The 21419-nt window shown below is 40.1% G+C and overlaps 1 protein-coding gene across 1 annotated transcript; it reads right to left on the reverse strand.

The window, feature by feature from the left end:
• Window positions 1-2408: 2408 nt before the first annotated feature.
• LOC123965093 (NT-3 growth factor receptor-like) lies at window positions 2409-19734 on the reverse strand (the record flags this gene model as incomplete). Its single annotated transcript, XM_046041656.1, has 7 exons — window positions 2409-2511; window positions 5933-5988; window positions 9047-9055; window positions 9706-10011; window positions 16600-16741; window positions 18858-19000; window positions 19580-19734. Coding segments are annotated over 7 exons (914 nt in total), but the record flags the coding sequence as incomplete, so codon positions are not given.
• Window positions 19735-21419: the final 1685 nt, after the last annotated feature.

Consider the following 21419-nt stretch of genomic DNA (forward strand, 5'->3'; position numbering starts at 1 on the left):
AAAATCCATTATGGCTCCATCCAAAGGTAATGACTTCTTCAGGCCTTGCAGCTCATTCTCCAGAACAAGAGTGGGAGGGGATAACACACACACACACACACACACACACACACACACACACACAATGGACAAATCAGGCCTTTGTACAGAACAGTGTGAGGTCCAGAAAGAGTCCAGACTGACATCACCTCTCTTTAGAGTCTTTCATACCTTCAATCACCACAGTGACCATGGAGTCAGCAGCATCTCTATTCAAACTGATCTGGCTTGTGTACAGTACCCACTGTCTGGTGATACAAACCACTACCTGTTAGAACCATGACAGCACTAATGTTGGCGCCTCTTACTTGTTAATCATTAATTGCATAACGCTAAGCATTATGGCAACAATACGGTCCACTACACTACGGTCAGGTACATGGTCCACATAACGCTGACCTTAATATAAAAGCTGGGGGTGAAAAAATGTATTATCAGCAGAATTATCAGCAGTGGTAAAGGCTCAACCTGATGATTTGCTCAAAAATATGCTATTTTTCTCCTGCAGGTGTAATTCAAAAAAACCGATTTGTTATCTTGAACAAGGCAGCTAAACTCAAATTACCCTGGGAAAAAATGTGAGCCAAGGAAAATGTAGAAAAAACACAAAATGATGAGGTGCCCCTTAGCAAAGTAACATATTGTATGAAGCAGTGAGTGTTCCTGGAGAATCGCGTGGCCCTGCACAGCAATTTATAAAAAAAACACCCTACAGTGTCCGAGAGGACGTTGGACCTTGCCATCAAGGCGATAAATGACTCTCTTCACCGTTCTTGCTTGGAGAGTACTGAAACTGCATTTGAAGCACCCTTATGCTAAGAGTTGAAATAACTCCTACAGTAATGCTGGGTGCTCTGAGCATTAAAACATGTTAAGCTCTCACGGTTGCCGGCATTTTGAAGCTGTGACTCCTTTTATTTGATAGCAAGTGTAAAAATAGGTCAGTGCTGTAACACAGATTCCTGGTACACCGCGTTTTACATGGTTTTTACAAGGTTGTAGCTGGACATTATAAATATTAAACGACTACATTATGTGTAAAATGCATTGATTATCTACTGTATAAAGGTGCTTTAGTTAAAAAGGAATAAGAACGTTTCTAGCCCAGTATGCATGATTAGCAAGCAGCTGTGGTACCAATTAAATCTTATCCTACATAAAAAACAATAAGGGACAAACTGCCTTTGTATCATGGAGTTTATAATGTACTGTATGTGAAGTCTTGCTTTAATTATCTTTTCCTTCTTATGTGGATTTGTGACTTTCGTTTCTTTGTGTCAAACCAGTTTGTGAGCACAGTTTAAATTCATATGACTTGCCATAACATTACAAACACGTCTGTAATGCCTCATTAGCCTCACAGACTCATCCTTGATTAGAGCTTTAGGCCAATGCAATAATTGCCACCCTCTAAATAATTACAGCGGAGAGTTCTTTACCGAGGTAAGTAACGAACTCTAATCCTTTAAAGTAGTTAATTAAAGGGTGGCAGCGGCTAATGCTATTTTTCACCATGCTTATGGTATGAAATGAAGAACATACATGCTTTGAGGTGTTGGGTCATGGCGGCATGTAACAAAGAGAAAAAAAGTGACAAACGTGGGAGGGATCATAAGCTTTAATGCACGCACCTTGTCATGGGACACAGTGGTGCGTATTTTATCAGTAATACACAAGCTCACCCACCAAAAACCACCAAACAAGAGCAGATGACACTACTCAGCCTGCCAACTGATAAAAGCCGTAGCTGTAGATGGTGGGCAAACACTTGAACCTGAACCACAGGACCTGAGCCACTACCGTCCTATACTCTCTACTCTGCTCTCTGTTCCTAGATAAGCTCTATGAAGGGCCTCTTCCACAACGCCAACGCCAGAGACAAGCAAAACCTGGAGCTGATACAAAATGAACGCTCAGCATGCACAAAAGCCACATTAATCCTATTGAATTCTTCAGCATGATCGACAGCGCGTAGTCCACTAATTAATTCAGGATCCCTTCTGCCATCGCTCTGCACTGCACACAGTGAATGTATGAGGTGTAGGTCTATGTACAGTGCATAGAGCTCGTTAGCATGCACACTGTCCTCTAGCATTAATCTAGTTATATGTTTGTGCATGTGTATGACATTTAGGACTCATCTGCCATTAATTAAAACATCAGTGCAAGTGGAGGTTCTGAAAACATGCAGTAAAAAGTAGAACTTCTACAGTTGCTGCATATGTACATTTTCTGGTGAACAAAGGTTTTGAAGGGAAGATTAGCTGAAGGAATGGAGTCTGCACAATGATGCAACTGGCAGAAAGGCAACAAACAAAGCTAACTGTCTTCCTGCCTATCTGCTTGTCTGACTATTTGTGTAGACTTACCTTTCATACCGAATTTGGAGCGCCGGCCGTATTTGTTGATGAGAACAAAAAGGACAAGGAGGAGGACGCAAGCAAAGCCGGCCAAACCCACAGCGATGGAAACCTGAGAAAAAGGAGATGTCGCATCAGACTCAGGCAGCGATCAGAGGACTGTGTTCACATCATAATCCTTTCCACATTTCTGCTCACCTTAAATAATCCTCTAGATTGTGACTACTGCTTTCTCAAAGATTAAAGAAGTCTGGAAAAAAGTTAAACACTTGTCTTGACTGTGATGTATTCCTATTGACAGAATGTAATTTAAATATGATCCTCATCTTCAGCTAGACTTACCTAGTGCAGTTTGGGAAAGAAAATGAGGTGTTGTAGATCCTGTAGGTGCTTATCATCACCTACAGGATTGAATGTTTTCATCTTTAATACAATGTTTAATAATCCGATAAATTGTTTTCTTATCAAATCAAAAAGGAAATAAATAATAAAACAATAAAAAAAATAATACATTTAAATCGCCAAAAAAAATGTTCTACTGGCAGTTCACTAAACCTCTACCTTGAAGCACAATTGTCCAATCATAGTTTAACAACACTATAGAGATTTTTCACAGCAGAAAATTTTGCCATGTCATTTTTATTGTATTTGGGGAGTTTACATTCCAGCGTAACATAATTTTCTCTTGTAATCTTAAAGGTGAACTGTTTCTTTATTTAGCTGTCTTCAACAAGAATCATCAACTGACAAATCTTTTAGCCGAGTATATGCAGTTTTAGCGTCAGTACATCAACGGCATATTTAAAACCTATTTTATTGGGTTCTCATTTCAAAACAAGTCATATGGAAACAATAAAAAGTCGAAAATTGACGGTAATTGTAATGTAGTGTAATTAAACAATATAACTGAACAATTTTTAGTGGTAAATCTGACAACCAGGGCTCTCAAGTCTCATGCATTCACATGCATTTCAGCCAGTTGCTGTATTTCTCACGCTGAGAAGTTCAGAGATAACGTCCTCGAAGGTGTCCCGCTACATTCAATTAATGGACACTGTGCTGAATTCATATCTTTCTCTGTAGCCTACTAAATGCCAGAGCCGTTGAGCCGATCATAAATTAAAATGTGTTGTTTCCGGGTGAATTCCGTGATCCCGCCACATGCACGTTCGTTACCAGGCAACATGGATGCGCATGCACACAGGAGTGGAAGTTGGGAGCGCAAGACCCGATGGATGCGGTAACTGTAGTTTTGTTTTAGCATTTTGATTTTACGATTCCTGGACAAAATCACTTGTCTGTGATCGAAGATAGTGAGGGCGGCTGGCCTACAGCCAAATGCGTGCTAAATTATTATTGATGATGCAGTCAAAACCTCTTCAACCTCTTTGAAACCAGAAGCTTTGGATTTTATAGCCAGTGGTGAGCAAAGTAACATAGGCCTATTCAGATCCTATAAAAACAATAAAAAGTACCAATATCTCCCTGTAAAAATACTCTGAAAGTACTGCATTGAAAAAGTTAAGTAAAAGTATTTAAGTAGGCGGGCGGCACGGTGGTGCAGTGGTTAGCGCTGTCGCCCGCAAGAAGGTTGTGGGTTCAAACCCCAATTGCCACCGCCTTTCTCTGTGGAGTTTGCATGTTCTCCCTGTGACTGTGGTTGTCTCTGGGTGCTCCGGCTCTAAATTGTCCTTAGGTGTGAGTGTGAGTGTGACTGGTTGTTTGTCTATGTGCGGCCCTGCGATGGATTTGCGACTTGTCCGGGGTGTACCCCGCCTTTCGCCCAATGTCAGCTGGGACTGGCTCCAGCCCCCCCGCGATCCTGACGAAGCGGTTGACGATGGACGGATGTAAGTAGGCTATAAGCTGGAAAAGTAGCCAATTAAAAATAAAAGTAGCCTATACTCAAAGCAGAAAGAAAAATGTCTCATATGACTGTGTTACTATTATATAGTATATTAAGATTATTATTCCTATTATTCCTCATGCATTAATGTAGTTGGTTGAGGTTGAACTGTCAGACTGCAATTAATGATTATTTTTATTTTAAACAGCTGATTATTTTCTCCATTAATCGATTCTAATAAATTCTGAAAATAGTGAGAAATGTTGTCACAGTTCCCTAAGTGAGACCTTCACAATGCTTGTTTTGTCAGTCCAAACATCAAAAAGATTAAAAATACATGAAAATAATCAAGTAAAAGCAGCAAATCTTCAAATCTTGTGAAGCTGGAACCATGAAATATTTTTACATGAAAAATGACTAATACCAAACAATTAAATTTCTGTTAATTAGCCTAACTGGTGTAGTTCTACTAGCTGGACTTGTATAAACTGTTATGTAATTTAATTTATATCAAAACATCCTATTTTTTAAACTCTTTTCCATTTCGTGTGTAAAAACCTTACTTTTTTAAATAACTGAAGCTGTTAGATAAGGTAAAAAGTACAATATTTCTCTTTGAGATGTGGTGAAGTAGTAGAAAGTGGCATGAAAAGAAAATACACAAGTTCAGTACAAATACCTTGTGTACTTAAGTAGCTACAGTACTACTGTTACTGTCCACCACTGGGCTTAGCATTGGCTACCTGAAACTAAGGAAAGGTACTAGAGATATTTTTCTATATTTTAGCTCTGGACAGAAAGCTATTATCCATCATTATGGTGAAAATGGATGGCCTTGAGGCACATGGCTTTAAGTGGGAGCCCCCTACCCCTGTCGTCAAGGCATTAAAATGAGCAACAAAAAATTACAATCCAAAACACCATTCATAAGCTGAAATGTGTAGCCTACTCACACATACAGCTTGGCATACATAAGTAGGTCAAGTTCTGCCATCCTACTATAGGCCTATGTGCACAGCACTGCTGTTCAGTGGGCTCGTTTGGGCCAAATTTCTTATTACTTTTGATACATTTTTATTTTTGAAATATAAGTATATATATATATATATATATATATATATATAGTCTTTTATCAGATCTACCTAATGTTGTACTTTCTATTTGCTTGGGTCAGTTATCAACTATTGGTAAAATCTAACTGCTAGTATAAACTTGAGTGAATTGGCTGGGGCCGAGGGGCCGCTGCTGCAAATATTCGAGTGGCTCCTCCTCTAACACGCGTTATCTCATTCCAAACTTTTGATAAAACTTGAGAGTCCTGCTCTCAACGTTATAATTGTAACCTGCATATGCTTTTCTTGCTATGAAATGTAAAATGTCTGCCATCAAGAAACCCTCTACATAATCCCCATATTACGTAACATTTGAAAACAGTACGATACAAAAGATAGTGTTCGCATTGTCAACATCATTAGTGTCCAAACACACGACACTGAAAAGTGACTGCAACATTGTTTGGTGTATTGCAATCTTTGTGCCTCAGTGCTGCGTGTCAACACACAGTACAAACCCCTGCAAGGGTCCTTTGACAAATAAGAAGCAGTTATATATTTGTGTTGAAAGACACAGCAGCTCTATGTTCATCTTTAGCAGCCGTTTCATCAACATCATTAAGGAGAAAACTCACCCCAAATGTATCTTCTTCTGGTCGGCTTGAATCACCATCTGATGGCGTCGAAGGAACTGAAACACAAAAACACAAAACAGACATCAGTGGCTGCGAATGAAAATAAAGCTTAAATGACTGTGTTTTACTCCCACCCTAAGTTTCAGTAAACATATCCACAAAGCCAAATGGTTTTATGAATGTTTCGTAATAGATCTAATTACTAGTGGAAAAATATTCTTTTGTGCTTTCCTCATTTGTGTGTCTAGGAGTGCTCCATGCTCTTCCATTTAATACATTTTAAATCTCCTGACATGAAATTGCCATCCTTCTAGTAAGTGGATTGACGTAAACAGGAAGAACCTTGTCATGCCCCTGTTTTGTGCCATAAAGGCTTGAGACAACGTGAGAGAGCGCATTTTTATGTCTAGAGGCTGATCAAAGGCTTTCACTACGAAGTCTGCACAGCCTTGAATGCATACTGAAGTCCGTTACCTGTCACAAGGTCGATAACAAAGCCTTTGCCTTTAGTCAGGCCCAATCCTCAGATGAAAGTAATGAAAAAGTATGTATACTAGTGCTTGTACATACAAAAAGACACCACGACTAATTAAAACAAGCTGCTTTAGAAATACACACACTCATACAAGTAAAAAAACAGAAAAGAGGCTCAAACAGCCGAGAGCACCAAATGTTAAATTAGGTCAAATTAAATTAGCTGAAAAATGCAACAACCAACTCAAACTTGACATCTTTATCTTTATCTCTTGACCCGAATTTAAGAACTGGAGCCTGCCGGACTCAGGCCAGGTAACAGAACTATACAGTGGTGCTATTAATGTCTTTTATGATCCTGAAATCCCTTTCTTGATGTTAAAATGCTATCTGTCACACATCTACAAACAAGAGTTTTGGCAAACAGCAGAGGTCTGGGGAGTGTAAGAAGAAGAGGACAGAGATGGAGCCATAAAACGAAATGAGCTGGTGTCAGGGAAACTCCAGTCTGAGGCCTCCAGCCAGGACATCAGAGAGTAATTGTGGGCAAATTAATGGCCACATGGTAGACTTGCTGCCACTGGCTCAGACACACACAGTACACTAAAGTGCATTGCTCTGTGTGCGAGTATGTGTGTGTGTGCCCCTACCATCCCTCCTTCCCAGCCTTCATCCCTCTCTTCTCTTCTCCCTCTGCCCTCCTCTCTCCTCGGCAGCATTAGTATCAGTCAGCCTGTCAGTCTCCCCTCTACGCCTGAACTCCCTCACACACCGCTGCTATAATGTTTCACACTCTCATCACCTGAACACCTTTCCCTCACCTGCCTCACTCCCAGAAGCTGTGTGAGTGTGCGTGTATGTGTGGTGACACGAAGTCGTTGCCTGCCTAATGCAGCTTGCCACACAGTCTGCGTCCATCCGTCTCCATCCCTGGCCATGCTGCAGCGTTATAATCCATGGCTGATTAGAAAGAACGGCCTCACATGGAGATGGAAGAAGACTCTGATGAAGGTCAGAGATCAGACCAGTCCACTTTGTTTAAGCCGTCAACAGTTAGGCTGTCACAACAGCCTGAGGCCAAACCACACATCACACACAGGAGATTTACGAAGCAGTGTGAGAGCGGGCCAAGGCATTGTTCCAGCAATATGACTGCACTTACCGCTTCACAAACATTCACACATCACCAGCTAATAGGGTGGGAAACTAGCTTGTTTACACTGTGGCTGGTTAGTTAGGGGTTAGAAAGGTAGCATTAAGCATTCTGTGTGGCTGATACAATTTCCATTCAAGAGAAGGGTGTCCTGGGTGTTCATTGCCGGTTCAGTGCCAGCTGTGGGCTTTTGTTGCATGTCATACCCCCTCTCTCTCCTTTCTTTTTCCTTTCTGCTTTAAAAGCAATAGTGCCAAACAAAGACAGAATAACTAAAACTTGACCCTCCCTGAAGTGGTGTGCATGCGGCTATGGAGTGACATTGATACTCTATAAATAAAAGTAAGGAATATATTTAACAGTGTTCATCTCCTACAACTTAAGCTGAATTGTTAGCATGTCCAGCTAAAGAGCTTATTACCTAGAGTAGTAGCATTACAACATTAATTCCAAGGCCACGGAGCATTTCATAATACATTATTTTGTGAGGTTAGAGCCAAGGTTATGTTAAAAAAAAAACGTCTCTTCATGACTCGCACATCCACTGTGTAGTATTTATCCACTGTGTGGGAGCTGGACCTGGGTGCTACTACCAGAGATTAGGGTAACGTTATTAGATCTGGGAAAGTTTACACTCCAGCAACCCCGGCCACCCTTAGACAGTCTATTGTAACATTTAAAGTCAAACCTACTCTTTGAAATTAAAACAATCATAAATAAAACCATACAGAGTTAAGTACATACTTAGTATCATGCTATCATACTTGCATAATAGCACGCTATCATGTATGCAGCTATGAAAAACATATTTAAGACCCTTGAATCAGTTTAAAACATTAAAAAGTTATCTGGAGGCAGCATTTTTAACCAACTCAAGGAGATACGGTTTGCTTGAATAGCTAATATTATCATCTCATTAGCTACAGCTGATATAATCTCTGTGCTATAAAGCGAAGCCTGCTATCTGTCTGGACTCATTGCTTCAAAAGTTCTCAAAATAGGTTTCTTTTCAAGCGGTGTAGCAACAGTAAGGGGGGCTACCAGCTGCTCAGGTAGAGCTGCTTACAAACCAGCAGAAGCAGACTGTGTTTGTACAGGACACCTCACTGTGAGAGTGTATGGAAACGTATGTAGGTAAGGCAGGGCATCACTGAAGCGTGAATTTTGGAAAGCATGAGTCAGTTGAGTGGCTGCTGCCCTGCTTTAGACACCACAACATTTCTTGGACAGTAACATGACACCAGGGTGTATAAGGAATGAAATGTCATTAAGTGTAAAGACTCATTAATCCCATTAAAACAACCTGATAGTTTATAAACTGCAACACAAAGTGATCAAATTTCTCCGTGGTTACTATCCCGGTATCCAAGACCGTGTGTGTGTGTGTGTGTGTGTGTGTGTGTGTGTGTGTGTGTGTGTGTGTGTGTGTGTGTGTGCATAATGTGTGCAAAAAAATAGCAGTGTAATTTGAAAATAGAAAAACTCACCTAGTTCCACTATGTCTGCAAAAGAGAAGACAGAGAAAGTCACGCTAAGTCAATAAATTGACACAAGGTATTAACCTTGGAATATTGACTATGGGGAGAAATTTGCCAGTCTTTGTGGGTTTACTCCCCCTCCCTGTGAACTCAGAATGAACTGTAAGCGAACAATCTACCTGAATGAACTGTGGATGCACCCTGGCTGCGATCCAGCAGGCAGGGATCAGCTCCACAACCTGCACCCTGTGAAGGGAGATCTTAATAAAAAATAAAAGCTCCCAGTAGTTTCTCTGCTTAGGACAGAACCTGTAATTCAACAGGTAGTTGAAACAAGAAATTCAACTAGTTGAAGACTGGTTCCAATTGTGAGGCTCATTCCCAAAAAGTGGGCCATGCTAGCTCTTGTGGGAATCAGGGAGTTATTTGGCATCATTTCTTCTTTTCTCCTGTGCTTTTATGCTTATTTAAATCCAAAAGAATGAAGGCAATGTTCAGGCAGTAAAAATGTCTTAATAACCTTTGTACAACTGCCATTTTACCCATGAGTATACTCTTGACTATGATTATGGGAACATCAGTGCTGCCAGCAGCTAACAGAGCTTCACTCATCAACCACAAGCACAGCAACCAGTAACCAACCAACCAAGCAGCAATTATCCACTCACCTTCATCATCGATGCCCGGGGCCATGAGGAAGTGACCGTACACTGTCTTGGTGACCGTTCCCAGAGGGTTGCTTGCCTCCAAAGTGTAGTTGCCATTGTTGATATGCGTTGGGTTCTGAAAGGTCAGGCAGCCCTCCAGATAGTCCTGGTAGAAGTCCATCTCAGTTCGGATGTACTCATTCTGGAGAATCTCCCTTTGCTTGTGGAACCAACGCAGCTTGGGATGGGGGTAGCCTCGAACTGTGAACTCGATGCAGGTATCGTGGCGCTGCTCGGGCTCAGCCAGTCTCAGGATAACTGGAGGGACTGTGAAGAAGGAAAGAGACCATGTAGTTTACATGACAACTAAACATTTTTGGCATACTGATACTCCATCCATAGCATGAGGGAAAGAGCAGGATGAGCAGCTCCTGGATCACCTTTAAACCCTCATCAATTTGCCTAGTTTTAATGTAATAACGTAAGTTGAAGTATTACAAGGACCTTTATGTGTTGAGAAAGTTCCACAACCCTCGGGCTGATGAAAACCTGTCCTAATTCTTTGAATAGCCTAAAACATAACTCTGCAGCAGCAGACTAAACACAAAGCTGTTTTGATTTGTTCTGGGAATGACATTTAGGAGGCAGATTTCTTGCCTGGTCATGGCAATGTGCTTTTACCGCATTTTACATATTGCAGCTGTACATGGGACAGTGAACAATACAAATAGATAGAGGGACTCCTCTTGCTTGAAATAGACAGAGGAATCTCCTCTGCATATACAAGCATATAGCCTTTCTTTCTTAACATGCAGCAACACACCTCTTAATCCACAACGCCACCAGGCTGAGAGGCAATTTATCACTTTAATACCATCAGATACATTTCATAAACAATTCATCCACTTATTTGTCTTTGCAATGAGTCACACTTGCAGCTACATCATCAAAAGGAAATATTTGGCAGACAGTACTACCTGGCAATCTCTCTCTCTGAGTCTGTTCTACATACCACCACCCCCACCACCGAACCTACCCACCCACCTCTACCACTCACATACACACTAATAATACACCATTGTCTCTTGCTGGTCCTAAATGAAGTCTGCAATTTCTATAGGCATGTGTGAGCAATCCTATTCATATAGCTAGATCACGGTTGCATGTGTGTGTTTATGTGTTCATTCAGACAACACTGCAGCTGCCCCAATGAATACCCACCTGCAGTTTCATGCAATGTGCTGCTAAATAGGGCATGTTTTCTGATTACACTTTTAATCAAGAACTTGGACTGGGATAAGGAAAGTGAATTATTAATAAAAATACCAAATATTTGATTATTAAAGGCATAAAATTTGGGTCTCAGGACTAACCCGTTTGGAATAGGTTTGTTGTTTGACCCCTAATGACTTCCCCATACCTATTACCCTCTGTGCATTTTGTATGTAACACTAGGTTTTCTATGTGTCAATTTAAGCCATTTTTATTACTGCCAACTTTAGAGGTGTTTTGAGCAAAGTGCTAACACCGCCAGCATGGCAACGTGCTTATGACCTCATTGTGTTTAGCAGTCCATTTAAGTTGGAGTCTGGACCAAAATGCTGGTCAGACTGACCAACCTAACATGCCGCCAAAATGGCTACAAAGGTGTCTAAAAAACAGAGTCATGATGAGGGTATAAAGCAGTGTCTATCTTAGCTTGTACTATATTCTTGCAGCGTGAAGTCACATTCAAATTTAAAATTTATTAAAACTACGGACACAAGTTCTCTCAAGCTTTTTTCACTCTTTACAAAACTATTTGTCATTTTTCATATGAACAACCAAGTGTGACCCTGTCCCAACATGACAGGTTCAGTGTAAAAATATTTCTGAGGATCTATTTACACAAATGCAATATACTATACATAACTATGGTTTCAGTGGTGTATAAAGACCTTGCATAATGAAATGTTTTTATTACCTTAGAATGAGCCATTTCGACCTACATAACTGCGGCCCCCACTTACATGAACGTCGCCATGTTTCTACAGTAGCCCAGAACGGAGAAACTGCTCTACAGAGCGTGTTCTGTCACTGTCCTCCTCTTGCACAATTCCGGCAGTGTAGACACTCGTCAATATGTTGAATACGTACGTTCGAAGAAGAAGAAGTAATAATATACAGCATGGGTCTGCAAATACGTTTTGCATCTGAGCAATATTTGTTTATCCATTAGATTGGGGTGAGAACATAACACATAATTTTTAAGCTGAATGTTACAGCGTTCGGTTAGCTCAGTTGGTAAAGCGCAAAACTCAGCCTACAAGGTTGTGGGTTTGATCCCATGTCTGAAGACTTTTTTTCCCCCCTCTTCAACAATTTAATTATGAAGCGATGCTTCTCATGCTCACATTACGGCATGTGCTGCAGTGTGTGTGTTCCCGTGTTTGATCCGCATCCATCAACCTACGGACACTTATTTTCATTTTCCCAGTATCTCCAGGCAGAGGACATTTAGGGTGATCTCGTTTTCTGATGGCTATTTCAGCATTCTCCATGCTCTTTTTAATGTCATTCAGAATTTTTCAAAGTAAAAGATCTCAATTCAACTTGAAATGAAGCATTGCTGCAAAAAATGTTCTCACGCTTTTGTAGACTTGACAGATGGTTGCAATTATCAACCTCACTGCTAGATGCCACTAAATCTTATGCACTTAACCTTTAATTCATAAATGATTGTCAGAAAAAAATTGATTATAAAAGTAGTTTCAGTTATGTGTTTTCACACCAAATATAAGGACAGAGGGTGCTGTATGCTGTACAGATTTTAAAGCCCATTAAGGCAAATTGTGATTTGTGATATTGGCTAAATAAATAAAATTGACTTGTCTATTTATTAGTGTGCAAAAGCTGTCATTTCAGAAATTGCTTTGGTTCCTGCTAGACAATAGTGAGAATAAAGTCATTCATTTGAACTAAAGGCTAAGGCATGTGTATGTGTGAGTGTGTTGGTGTGGGGGCGTGTGCAGAGCTGTGAGCCGTTTGAGTGCAGGAAGAAAGAGAAAAGACAGAGATGAGAGAGGAGAAGAGAGCAGGGTGGGAGATAGGCACGAAGTGAGGGCGGTGTATAGCTGTGCAGTTTAAAGACAGAGAAAGAGAGAAAAAGAGTGGAAAAAACTAAATTCTCTTGTTGATGGACAGTTAGGGGCCGATCCATTTTCCCTCAGCATGGCTGTCAGCCCAGTCTTAGTCAATACAATACAAATCAGTACGACGCTCCATACTGGTCTTTAACAACATGATGTCCTTGTGGCGCTCATACAGATGACAAGTTTTGATAACTACATGCCTTTGATCAGTAAAAACACTGAATACAAGGCTATCTAGTGGTAACACTGGTGGCATATTTCAAATGCCATGTTCCAGCCAGACTACAGATAGGACATCATGGCTGGCAGTGACAGGGGAGGCAACAGTTTCATTGGACAGATATTGCCACAAATTCCCTCTGGGTTGAACCACATTGTGTGCATTCTGTTTTTAACCTGTAAGAAGCAGCACAGGGAAATTATATAGAGTCCCTAGAAGGATACAACTGGGATATACTTTTTCCTCCATAATTACTTATAATTAGAGTTAATGCCTTGCTCTTCCTGTAGAGCTACTCAGGGAACAGAACTACTAACCCATGCGTTAGTGCCTTGTTCTTAATAGAGAGCTACATCAGGCTTATAGGACTAAAGGAAAAAACATGGGACGTTGTAAGTCCACAATGCTGTAGAGCTGCTATTGTTCCAGAAAAAAAGCAGGACAATGGGTCTGCAGAATTTGCATTGTGGTTAATTACAGTTTCGCTAAAACAGGGAACTCATCTTTGAATGCAGAGAATGTTACTTGATGGCTGGTAATTTCACTGTCACTCATATTACTCCCTAATCAGAGCAGCAGTTTAAGCTATTTTATGACATTTCCAGAGACAATAGGCTGCACAGGGGAGGAAATGTAATTACCATCAGAGCATGTGGTGAAAAATTAATAAGTTAATTTGCAGCACCAGCAGAGAGAGTCAACAGAAAAAAAAATGCCTGGAGATGTACATCCATAGAGTGTCCGTGTGGAGGAAGCCCTGAAGGCTAGATGTTGCAAAGTCAATCTGTCATTCTAGCATGGTCCTTAGCAGCTCTGCTCCGGTAGGGAGTGTTTGAATTGGTGACAAATCTCCCCTGTCCTGTAGCGTGATACATCGCAAACAGCCACAATAGATTGTGCTCTACAACGGCAAGCTTGCTACAAAAAGAAAAATGTCAGGTCACCTTTAATAAATATTGGCTTTGAATACATTCTGTCCCAAATCTGCCCATGGCCAATCCACAGGGTAAATGTGTGTAACAGCTGAGATATATACTGTAATGCATGGTCTGGATATTAGAGGAATATTCTGGTGGTTACCAAATCATTGCTTTGTCATTGCTGAGGGTTGTATATTTTTTTCCTTTTCTCTTTCCGCTCAGATCAAGGCTGAGCTTTCATGTGGGCTGGAGGGTATATTCCTGCTAATTGGCTACATCAATTTCACTTGGTTTGTAACTGTGCAACACCTCATTGCATTCTAAATGTACCTGCATAATTTGCCTGTTCTGCTTGATAAAGGAGATATTTTCCTGTTGTAAATAATTATTTTAGACTGTCAATGTCATTAATACAGGACATATTTCAGTCCCAACAGAAGTCCATCAAAGCTGCCATAAAAAGGCATCTTGTGCATGAGAAAACCACCAAGTGTTCTTGGCTCCAAGCATTCGTATTGTACCAGCTATAATGTATAAATGGATTTTTTTCCCCCCTTGACTTACAGTATTGTTTTTTTTCTTTTGGCCAGATTTTGTCCATGTTAACCAAAAGTCAGAGGCAGCCATTCATGTTGCGACTGATAAGAATCAGAACTTTGCAAATGTAAATGAGAACATCGACTATAAATAACTAATTCTATACACAATTCCTGTCATAATCTAGCATAATGCAAAAAGTTGTTAGTGATATTAGATGCTCTTCGGTGATTAAACAAGACTGGGGCAATAGAGTCAGTATGTCCCCTGTCTTCCATTCATGAGTTGTTTATTAAATTATTATTATTATTAAAACAGCTGCACAGCTGCACAGATAGTCCTGTCTTGTATATAATATGTGGATACTGCTGAAGTTATATATTATAGAGAAAACATGTGAAACACAAACATTTTTCAGATAAATTCAATATAAACATTAAAAGACATTAATGTATTCCTTACAAAATAATTGACTGGCAGAAGACTGTCCCAAACTATGCCAGATTTTACCAAACCACCATCGCCTTCAACAATAGAGCAAAATAATTTAGTAGAGTCCTAATCAGAGCATCCAAGAAGAGAGAGCTAATACTGTATAATCCACAACTATTGATGGAGACAGTATGGATATTGTGGGGACTGAATTGATTATATTTCTGTTATGGAAAGGTTGATTGAGGTTGTTACTTATTACAGATGTTCACGCTACATTTAACCCTGTGCTAACCCTTACTAACCCAGTTTTTAATCCTGATCAAACAACATGGCCGAGTAGCATTTTTAGTGATGATAGCGGCACGCTCCTGGGAAGGCAATATGGGTCTGTCAGTCCCCCACTTTGGTCCAGCCTCATTCCCCTAATGGCACCATGAGGTAAACATATTTGGCATTTAGCGAAGAACTACTGAATGGATTACTAAGAAATATGGTACAGATAATCATGTTCCCCTTGCATTGTACTTTCATGATCCCTTAACCTTGCGCCATCATCAGGTCAACATTTACATTTGTCCAATGCTTTGGTTTACTTGCTTTGGTTCATTTGCGAAGCTAATTACATTCAAATCCGCCTCACAATGCCACAGTATTTTTTACTTTAAAAAAATAAGTTAATGACCGTACTAACTTGTACAATGCGGAATCCCAAAAAATAAGTGGGTAAGTTCTTAATCCGGGGCAAATTACTAGCATTAGTCAAACCAAGGGGTGAAGAGCTAGATCTCTTCTAGTTATTAAGCGGGAACCTCCAGGCCTGAGAAGTGAAACCAATGTGGAAGTGCCTCAAACGTGCATTCTTTCTAATGGCCAGCAGGGGGCAACTCCAACCTTTTGAATGATTTTTTTGTCTCGATTGCTAGTTCTATCTTCTATAATATGATGATGGTCCCTTTTAGAGTAAAATAGATCATACAGCAGGGTATGCTCTATGGTTGGCGACCTTGTAATTGGCAAGTCGCTACCGCAGTGACCTGTAAGCAATGCGTGAAAAAAAAAGACAAACTGCGCAAAACTCAATGCTTTAGGCGGTAGTTCACAAACCAATGGGTGACATCACGGTGGTTATGTCCGCTTTATCTATCCAGTCTATGCCAGTTACACAGTGTTCCACTTTGTTGTCAAACATGATTTGTTGTTTATCTTATGCCATTGTTGTCTTGGTGATATTACTCTACAGTATGTATACACCATTGGCCAAGCTACTGAATTTAATTTAAACAGAAGCCATTTGAGGTTCCTAATGTCCCACCATTAACCTTGGTGATATTAAACACAAACAGCTATTCAAGTTGGGTGATTAATTAAACAAATTAGTCGGAACAAGCAAATTACCTTCCCACAACACCCGGGCAGCATTAATATGAATATATCTGAATCTTATAGCAATACAGAGTTTTAATAATTTCTTATTAATATGCAAATTTAAGCAATAAGAAGAAGGTAATCTATAAGGATAACCTATTTGTAAACTGTTTGAAATGTTTGTCAGTGGTTGTGGGCTACTGTGTTCACTATGGGCTGAAATTATTGCCCTCACCTCACTCCTGTCCCCTCTGCAGGACATGGCCAGAGTTTCCGTGGATTTAACCATAAGAGAAATCCAACTCACATTGTACGTTGAGCTGGATGGAGGAGTTGGTCATCCCCACCACATTCTCTGCAATGCAGGTCAGCTGGAAGTTGTTGTCATCTCGGCTGATGTTGAAAAGAGTCAGGTTGATAGAGTGGATGTTTGGCCAGTACACATTGGACTATAGGGAAAGGGAACAAGAGACACAGATGGAGAGAAGAGAGAAATTTAGGTTTGGTGAAGGATATAAAGCATATATAATTGCATTACTGGGGTTTAAATCTTTAATTACTTAATTAAAATTAAAGTTAAAGTTAATTAGGGATTGATTAATTTAAACAGAATAAAGTGAAGGAGTACACTACCAGTGGAAATTAATCACTACAATGATTTCATCTGATCTTACTAGTATAGGGCTAAAATTGCAGCAAGACATATATAACAACATATATGACATATATTGTTAATTTTGGCTTTAATTGGATTAACTGATTCACTATGTGTCACCTTTAGGTAACCAAATACAGTGCTTATGCTTCACTTCTTGTCTTCAGTTGGCCAGGTTCCCGAACACTTTCCTCAAGCTGATGAGCTACAGTATCCATCTAACCTAAAACCTCAAGCCTGAGGCTGAGGTAACTTTCATCTGTAAGGTCGCCGCACGCATTAAAGACACAGATGACAAATACAGCCACACAGCAATTTCTTCTCGCTGTTTATCTCTGCTGCTGTTATTGCGGTGACGTCCCTGGGGCCTGTCTCAGGGAGCAAGATTAGCAGGATAGTCTGCTCAATGTGGGTTCAACCCAGGCCTCTCAGTCTCACAAAACTACCTTATTTTGAACCGGGGTAGATCATAGAGGGAAGCTAGGGTGCACAGCTAATCAGAGCCAAGGCCCAGTTCTTCATGTGAATGTGAATATGTGAGGTTCTTGACTGTTAAGGATTTGACAAAAGCCTGGATTTTCCTGTTCTTCAAAGCAGGTTTAAATTGTATCTGAAGCTGCAGTCATAGCAACAAGTCCTAATGGCCAAACCTGCAAAAGTCCATGTTAATTGACCATTTGCTGGATCGTGGTCTTGAGTTTTTAGGGTTAAGTCCCATAAATGACAGTATGATATGATATAATTATGATTTTAGATGAGAACACAAGACATATCCTCAGCTATGATGAAATATTGCCATGCTCAAAGGTATGTATTGTACTTGCATTTATAAGTACAGACTGTATATTCATGTCATAGGTTTAAAGTAAAATGTTCCAGCGAGTTCTCAGAAGTCTATTCCTCTGGTGCACAATGGAAGGTTTCCCAACTTGCCTACTGTAACTCAAGTAAGTGCAAACGTACGATCCATACTCACGTATCGATCCTGCTTTTGACTCTGATGTTGCCTTTATGTCATAATAAGAGCCCTCTGTTATTCAAGATAACTTTATCCAACAGAAAGAAATCAGTCCTCTAATTGTGTTCCCAGAATTGGCTGAATGCGACAAATTGTTCCAAATTAAACACGTGGTTCTGAACAAATTTGGTTTATGACCCCTTATAAAAAACTGTAACCACTTTGGCATCTTGTCAGTTTTCAGATGTCTTCAGATATAGTACAAAGAGATAGTTTTCTTCTAAGCTTCAAATCAAATTTTTATCATAAAAGATAAAAGATTAGAGAAAAGTCGGTGCAGCATGACTTTGTTTTTTCTTCATTCCTCTCCCATTAATTACCCCTCAAATTTGTCTTGAGACCATTTGGAAAGGCCCGACTCCTACGTTAGGAACCGCTGGAGTAAATGATCTAATACAGCAGTTAAAACTACCAGCTACAAGAATAAAACACTGCTTACACATTGTTTCATCAGTATTAACAATCTAATAATGTCATATACAATAATACATCACTCATAGGAGCCATTTATTTACACATTTTTGAAAAGCAGGGCCCTAAAATGGTATCAAAACGTGCACTCCTACTAACCAATCAGCTTTATGGAAAAGTCCCTGTTCATACAATATCTGTACATGAACAAAAAGATAGCAAAGTGACCGTGACATGCAACTAAAATAGAGCAATATGAACCCGCTGAAGTGTGTCTTTCCATCACCAGTGACATCAGATAACTCAAAGGGAGCTGATGGTGACCACAATGTCCATGAAAATAAAATAATCCATGTTACATAAGTGGTTTGTGTGCTGCGTTTGCTATATTGTCATTTTTTCAGTTCAATTTTGTAGCTGTAAAGCTGTAAAAGCATAATGATAACTCTAATGAATGTGTGTGTGTGTGTGTGTGTCTGACCAGGTGTGTGTTGATGGAGTGCAGGCCACTGACAGTCCAGTCCACCTCTGGCAGCGGCGATCCAGATCCATTGCAGCTCACCGTCACATTGTCGCCCTCCATCACCAACACACTGCTGTGGCTCACGCTGATCTCTGGTAGGTCTGAAAACACACACACATGCAAATACACACACGCATACACGCACACAGTGCATGTTCATGTTTTAATACACACCTGTCACTGCTGGTGTCTACATATTTTCACACCAAATCAATTAATCACTTTTCATTAATGTAACAGAATTAGTACAAAGGAGGAAATGGGGTACACATCCACAGACACACACACAAAAACACACACACAAACACATATTAGATGGCAGGGATGAGTCACCACCGGGAGATAATACCGCAGAGTCTACAGCCTCTGTCAGAATCAACACAGAGCTCCTCACATCAGATTCACCCTCTGAACTCTGTCACACCTCCTCCCCTTCCCGCCTCGCCTCGTGACTCGTCTCCCTGCTCCTATTCTCTTTCCTCACCATTTCACTTCCAACCCTTTACTTCCTACTCCTGCTTTCCTTGTCTCCTTCTGTCAGCCATTCTCCTTTTCCCTCTCCTTTGCTCTCCTCTGTTCTAGCCCTCCGCTCTCTCCCTCTCCCCTCTGCTGCTCCCTGTTTCTTTTCCTCTTTTTAAAATGCAGAGCACAACCTCCCTCCTCTCCTCCCTTCCTCTTACCACAGTTGTGGATGTACATGTTGTGCAGTGGTATCTTGGAGGCTCCGTTCCTGCAGTACAGCTGCTGTGTGTGGAGCACGGCCTCTCCTCTCTGTTGCCACAGCTGGATCCAGCGGATATCACAGCCGCAGTCAAACACCACGCCATCCAGACGCCTTGAAAAACAATTAGCAAACAACATAATCAGCAACAACTATAACACCAGCCCATCCACTAGGGATTTTTCGCAAAGCTGTATTTGTTCTTTTATCGATTGAAGTGGTATTTCATTTGTAGTAAACAAAGTTGGTTCAAATCTGTTCATAACCAAACAATTTATTTGCATTCCTTTACATACCACTTAAAGAGGTAAACAATAAAAGATGCACTTTCCACACCATTATCTCAAGAAATTACACAAATAATGGAAACAGTGACACTAATAAAACAACAAGATGGATTCAGTAATCTTCAGCATCATAAATGTTACTGTAGCAGTGACAGGCAATATGCCTCTTCACCAACAGCAACAATAATAATATAGAGTCAAGTCAAGTTGTGTACGGTTTAATACAAGGAATTTAGATCAGAATGTTTGATGTGTGTGCTTTTACGTCTGTGTGCAGCTGTGTTTACATACTGAAGACTATTATATGGACTGAAACAAAGGCACCTTCTCCAAACCTCATTAACGCTACAACAACACAAATGTTATAGTTATAGCCCGACCTTGAAATGCCTTTACAACTGGTTTAACTTTTTATAGTTTTTACTGCTACAGTGGTTTGTTCCAATTATTTGTCATGCTAAAATGACAGCCTACTGTTAATACAATACTTAACTATTAAGTAGGAAGAATGAAAAGGATCTATTAGACAGATTTTCCTTTTCTGCCACTCCACATTGATCTGGTTTGGTGTTTAATTATCTGCAGTACTGTTTAAAATCAAACTCTGTTTATGCTGGGAAATACCAGGAAAGAATCACGTCACAGAAAACCTTCAATTAGAGTCTTTTGGATGAACTTCAGTGACTCTCAACCTAATTAGCAACATTCTTCACAATATCCATTATACAGTAAGAATATAATTATTATAATTTCAATAAAAAAGATAAATATAATGTGACTGCTCATACAAAACACCCAGGATATATGACAGTCACCATAGATGTATGGCTATGTTTTATAATAGTTGGATTCATTGAAACGAACAGACAAGAACATAGACAACAAATGCCTGCACCGTGGCATTCAAATGTGAGAAGGTCAAAGGTCAAAGCATTGTTCAGACTATGAGACTCCAGCTGTATTAGTGGCAGGCAGGTACCATTAGGCCCCTCTGTGCATGCATTTCATTTTCACAGGCGTGTGCAGAAAAGTCACATTATTCAACTTTGTACGGCACCTCTGCATTTTGCATATGTCCAATTTGGAGGCTGTGATTGGCCTCTTCTGTCAAGATGAATACCAGTCCAAATGTCCTTGACAGAGGTCAATAAGATATTGCAGAAAGCATGAATAATGTATGTGGTACGTCCACCATGCCATATAAAGTAATGAGAATAGATTTCCTCAGGTGGATCTCACTTATTATCAGGTGCTCACTGGATCTGATACTGCAGTTACAGCAGAGCCTCTTCACATTCACTATATGACAGCATACTCGCTGAGCTAACTCGTTTGCTACGTAGAAAGGACACAACACCACATTTATCCATTGTCCATCTATTATACAAATTTTACTGCAAAAAATAACTAGCAATCACATTAAGGATTATTAGCTGTTATTTTGTACAGGTACCAATACTAATCTAATGATCAAAGTCCAAATCTATAACACAATAATTCACAAAATTTTCA

This window comes from Micropterus dolomieu, unplaced genomic scaffold (assembly GCF_021292245.1).
Source record: "Micropterus dolomieu isolate WLL.071019.BEF.003 ecotype Adirondacks unplaced genomic scaffold, ASM2129224v1 contig_8652, whole genome shotgun sequence".
Classification (NCBI taxonomy): domain Eukaryota; kingdom Metazoa; phylum Chordata; class Actinopteri; order Centrarchiformes; family Centrarchidae; genus Micropterus; species Micropterus dolomieu.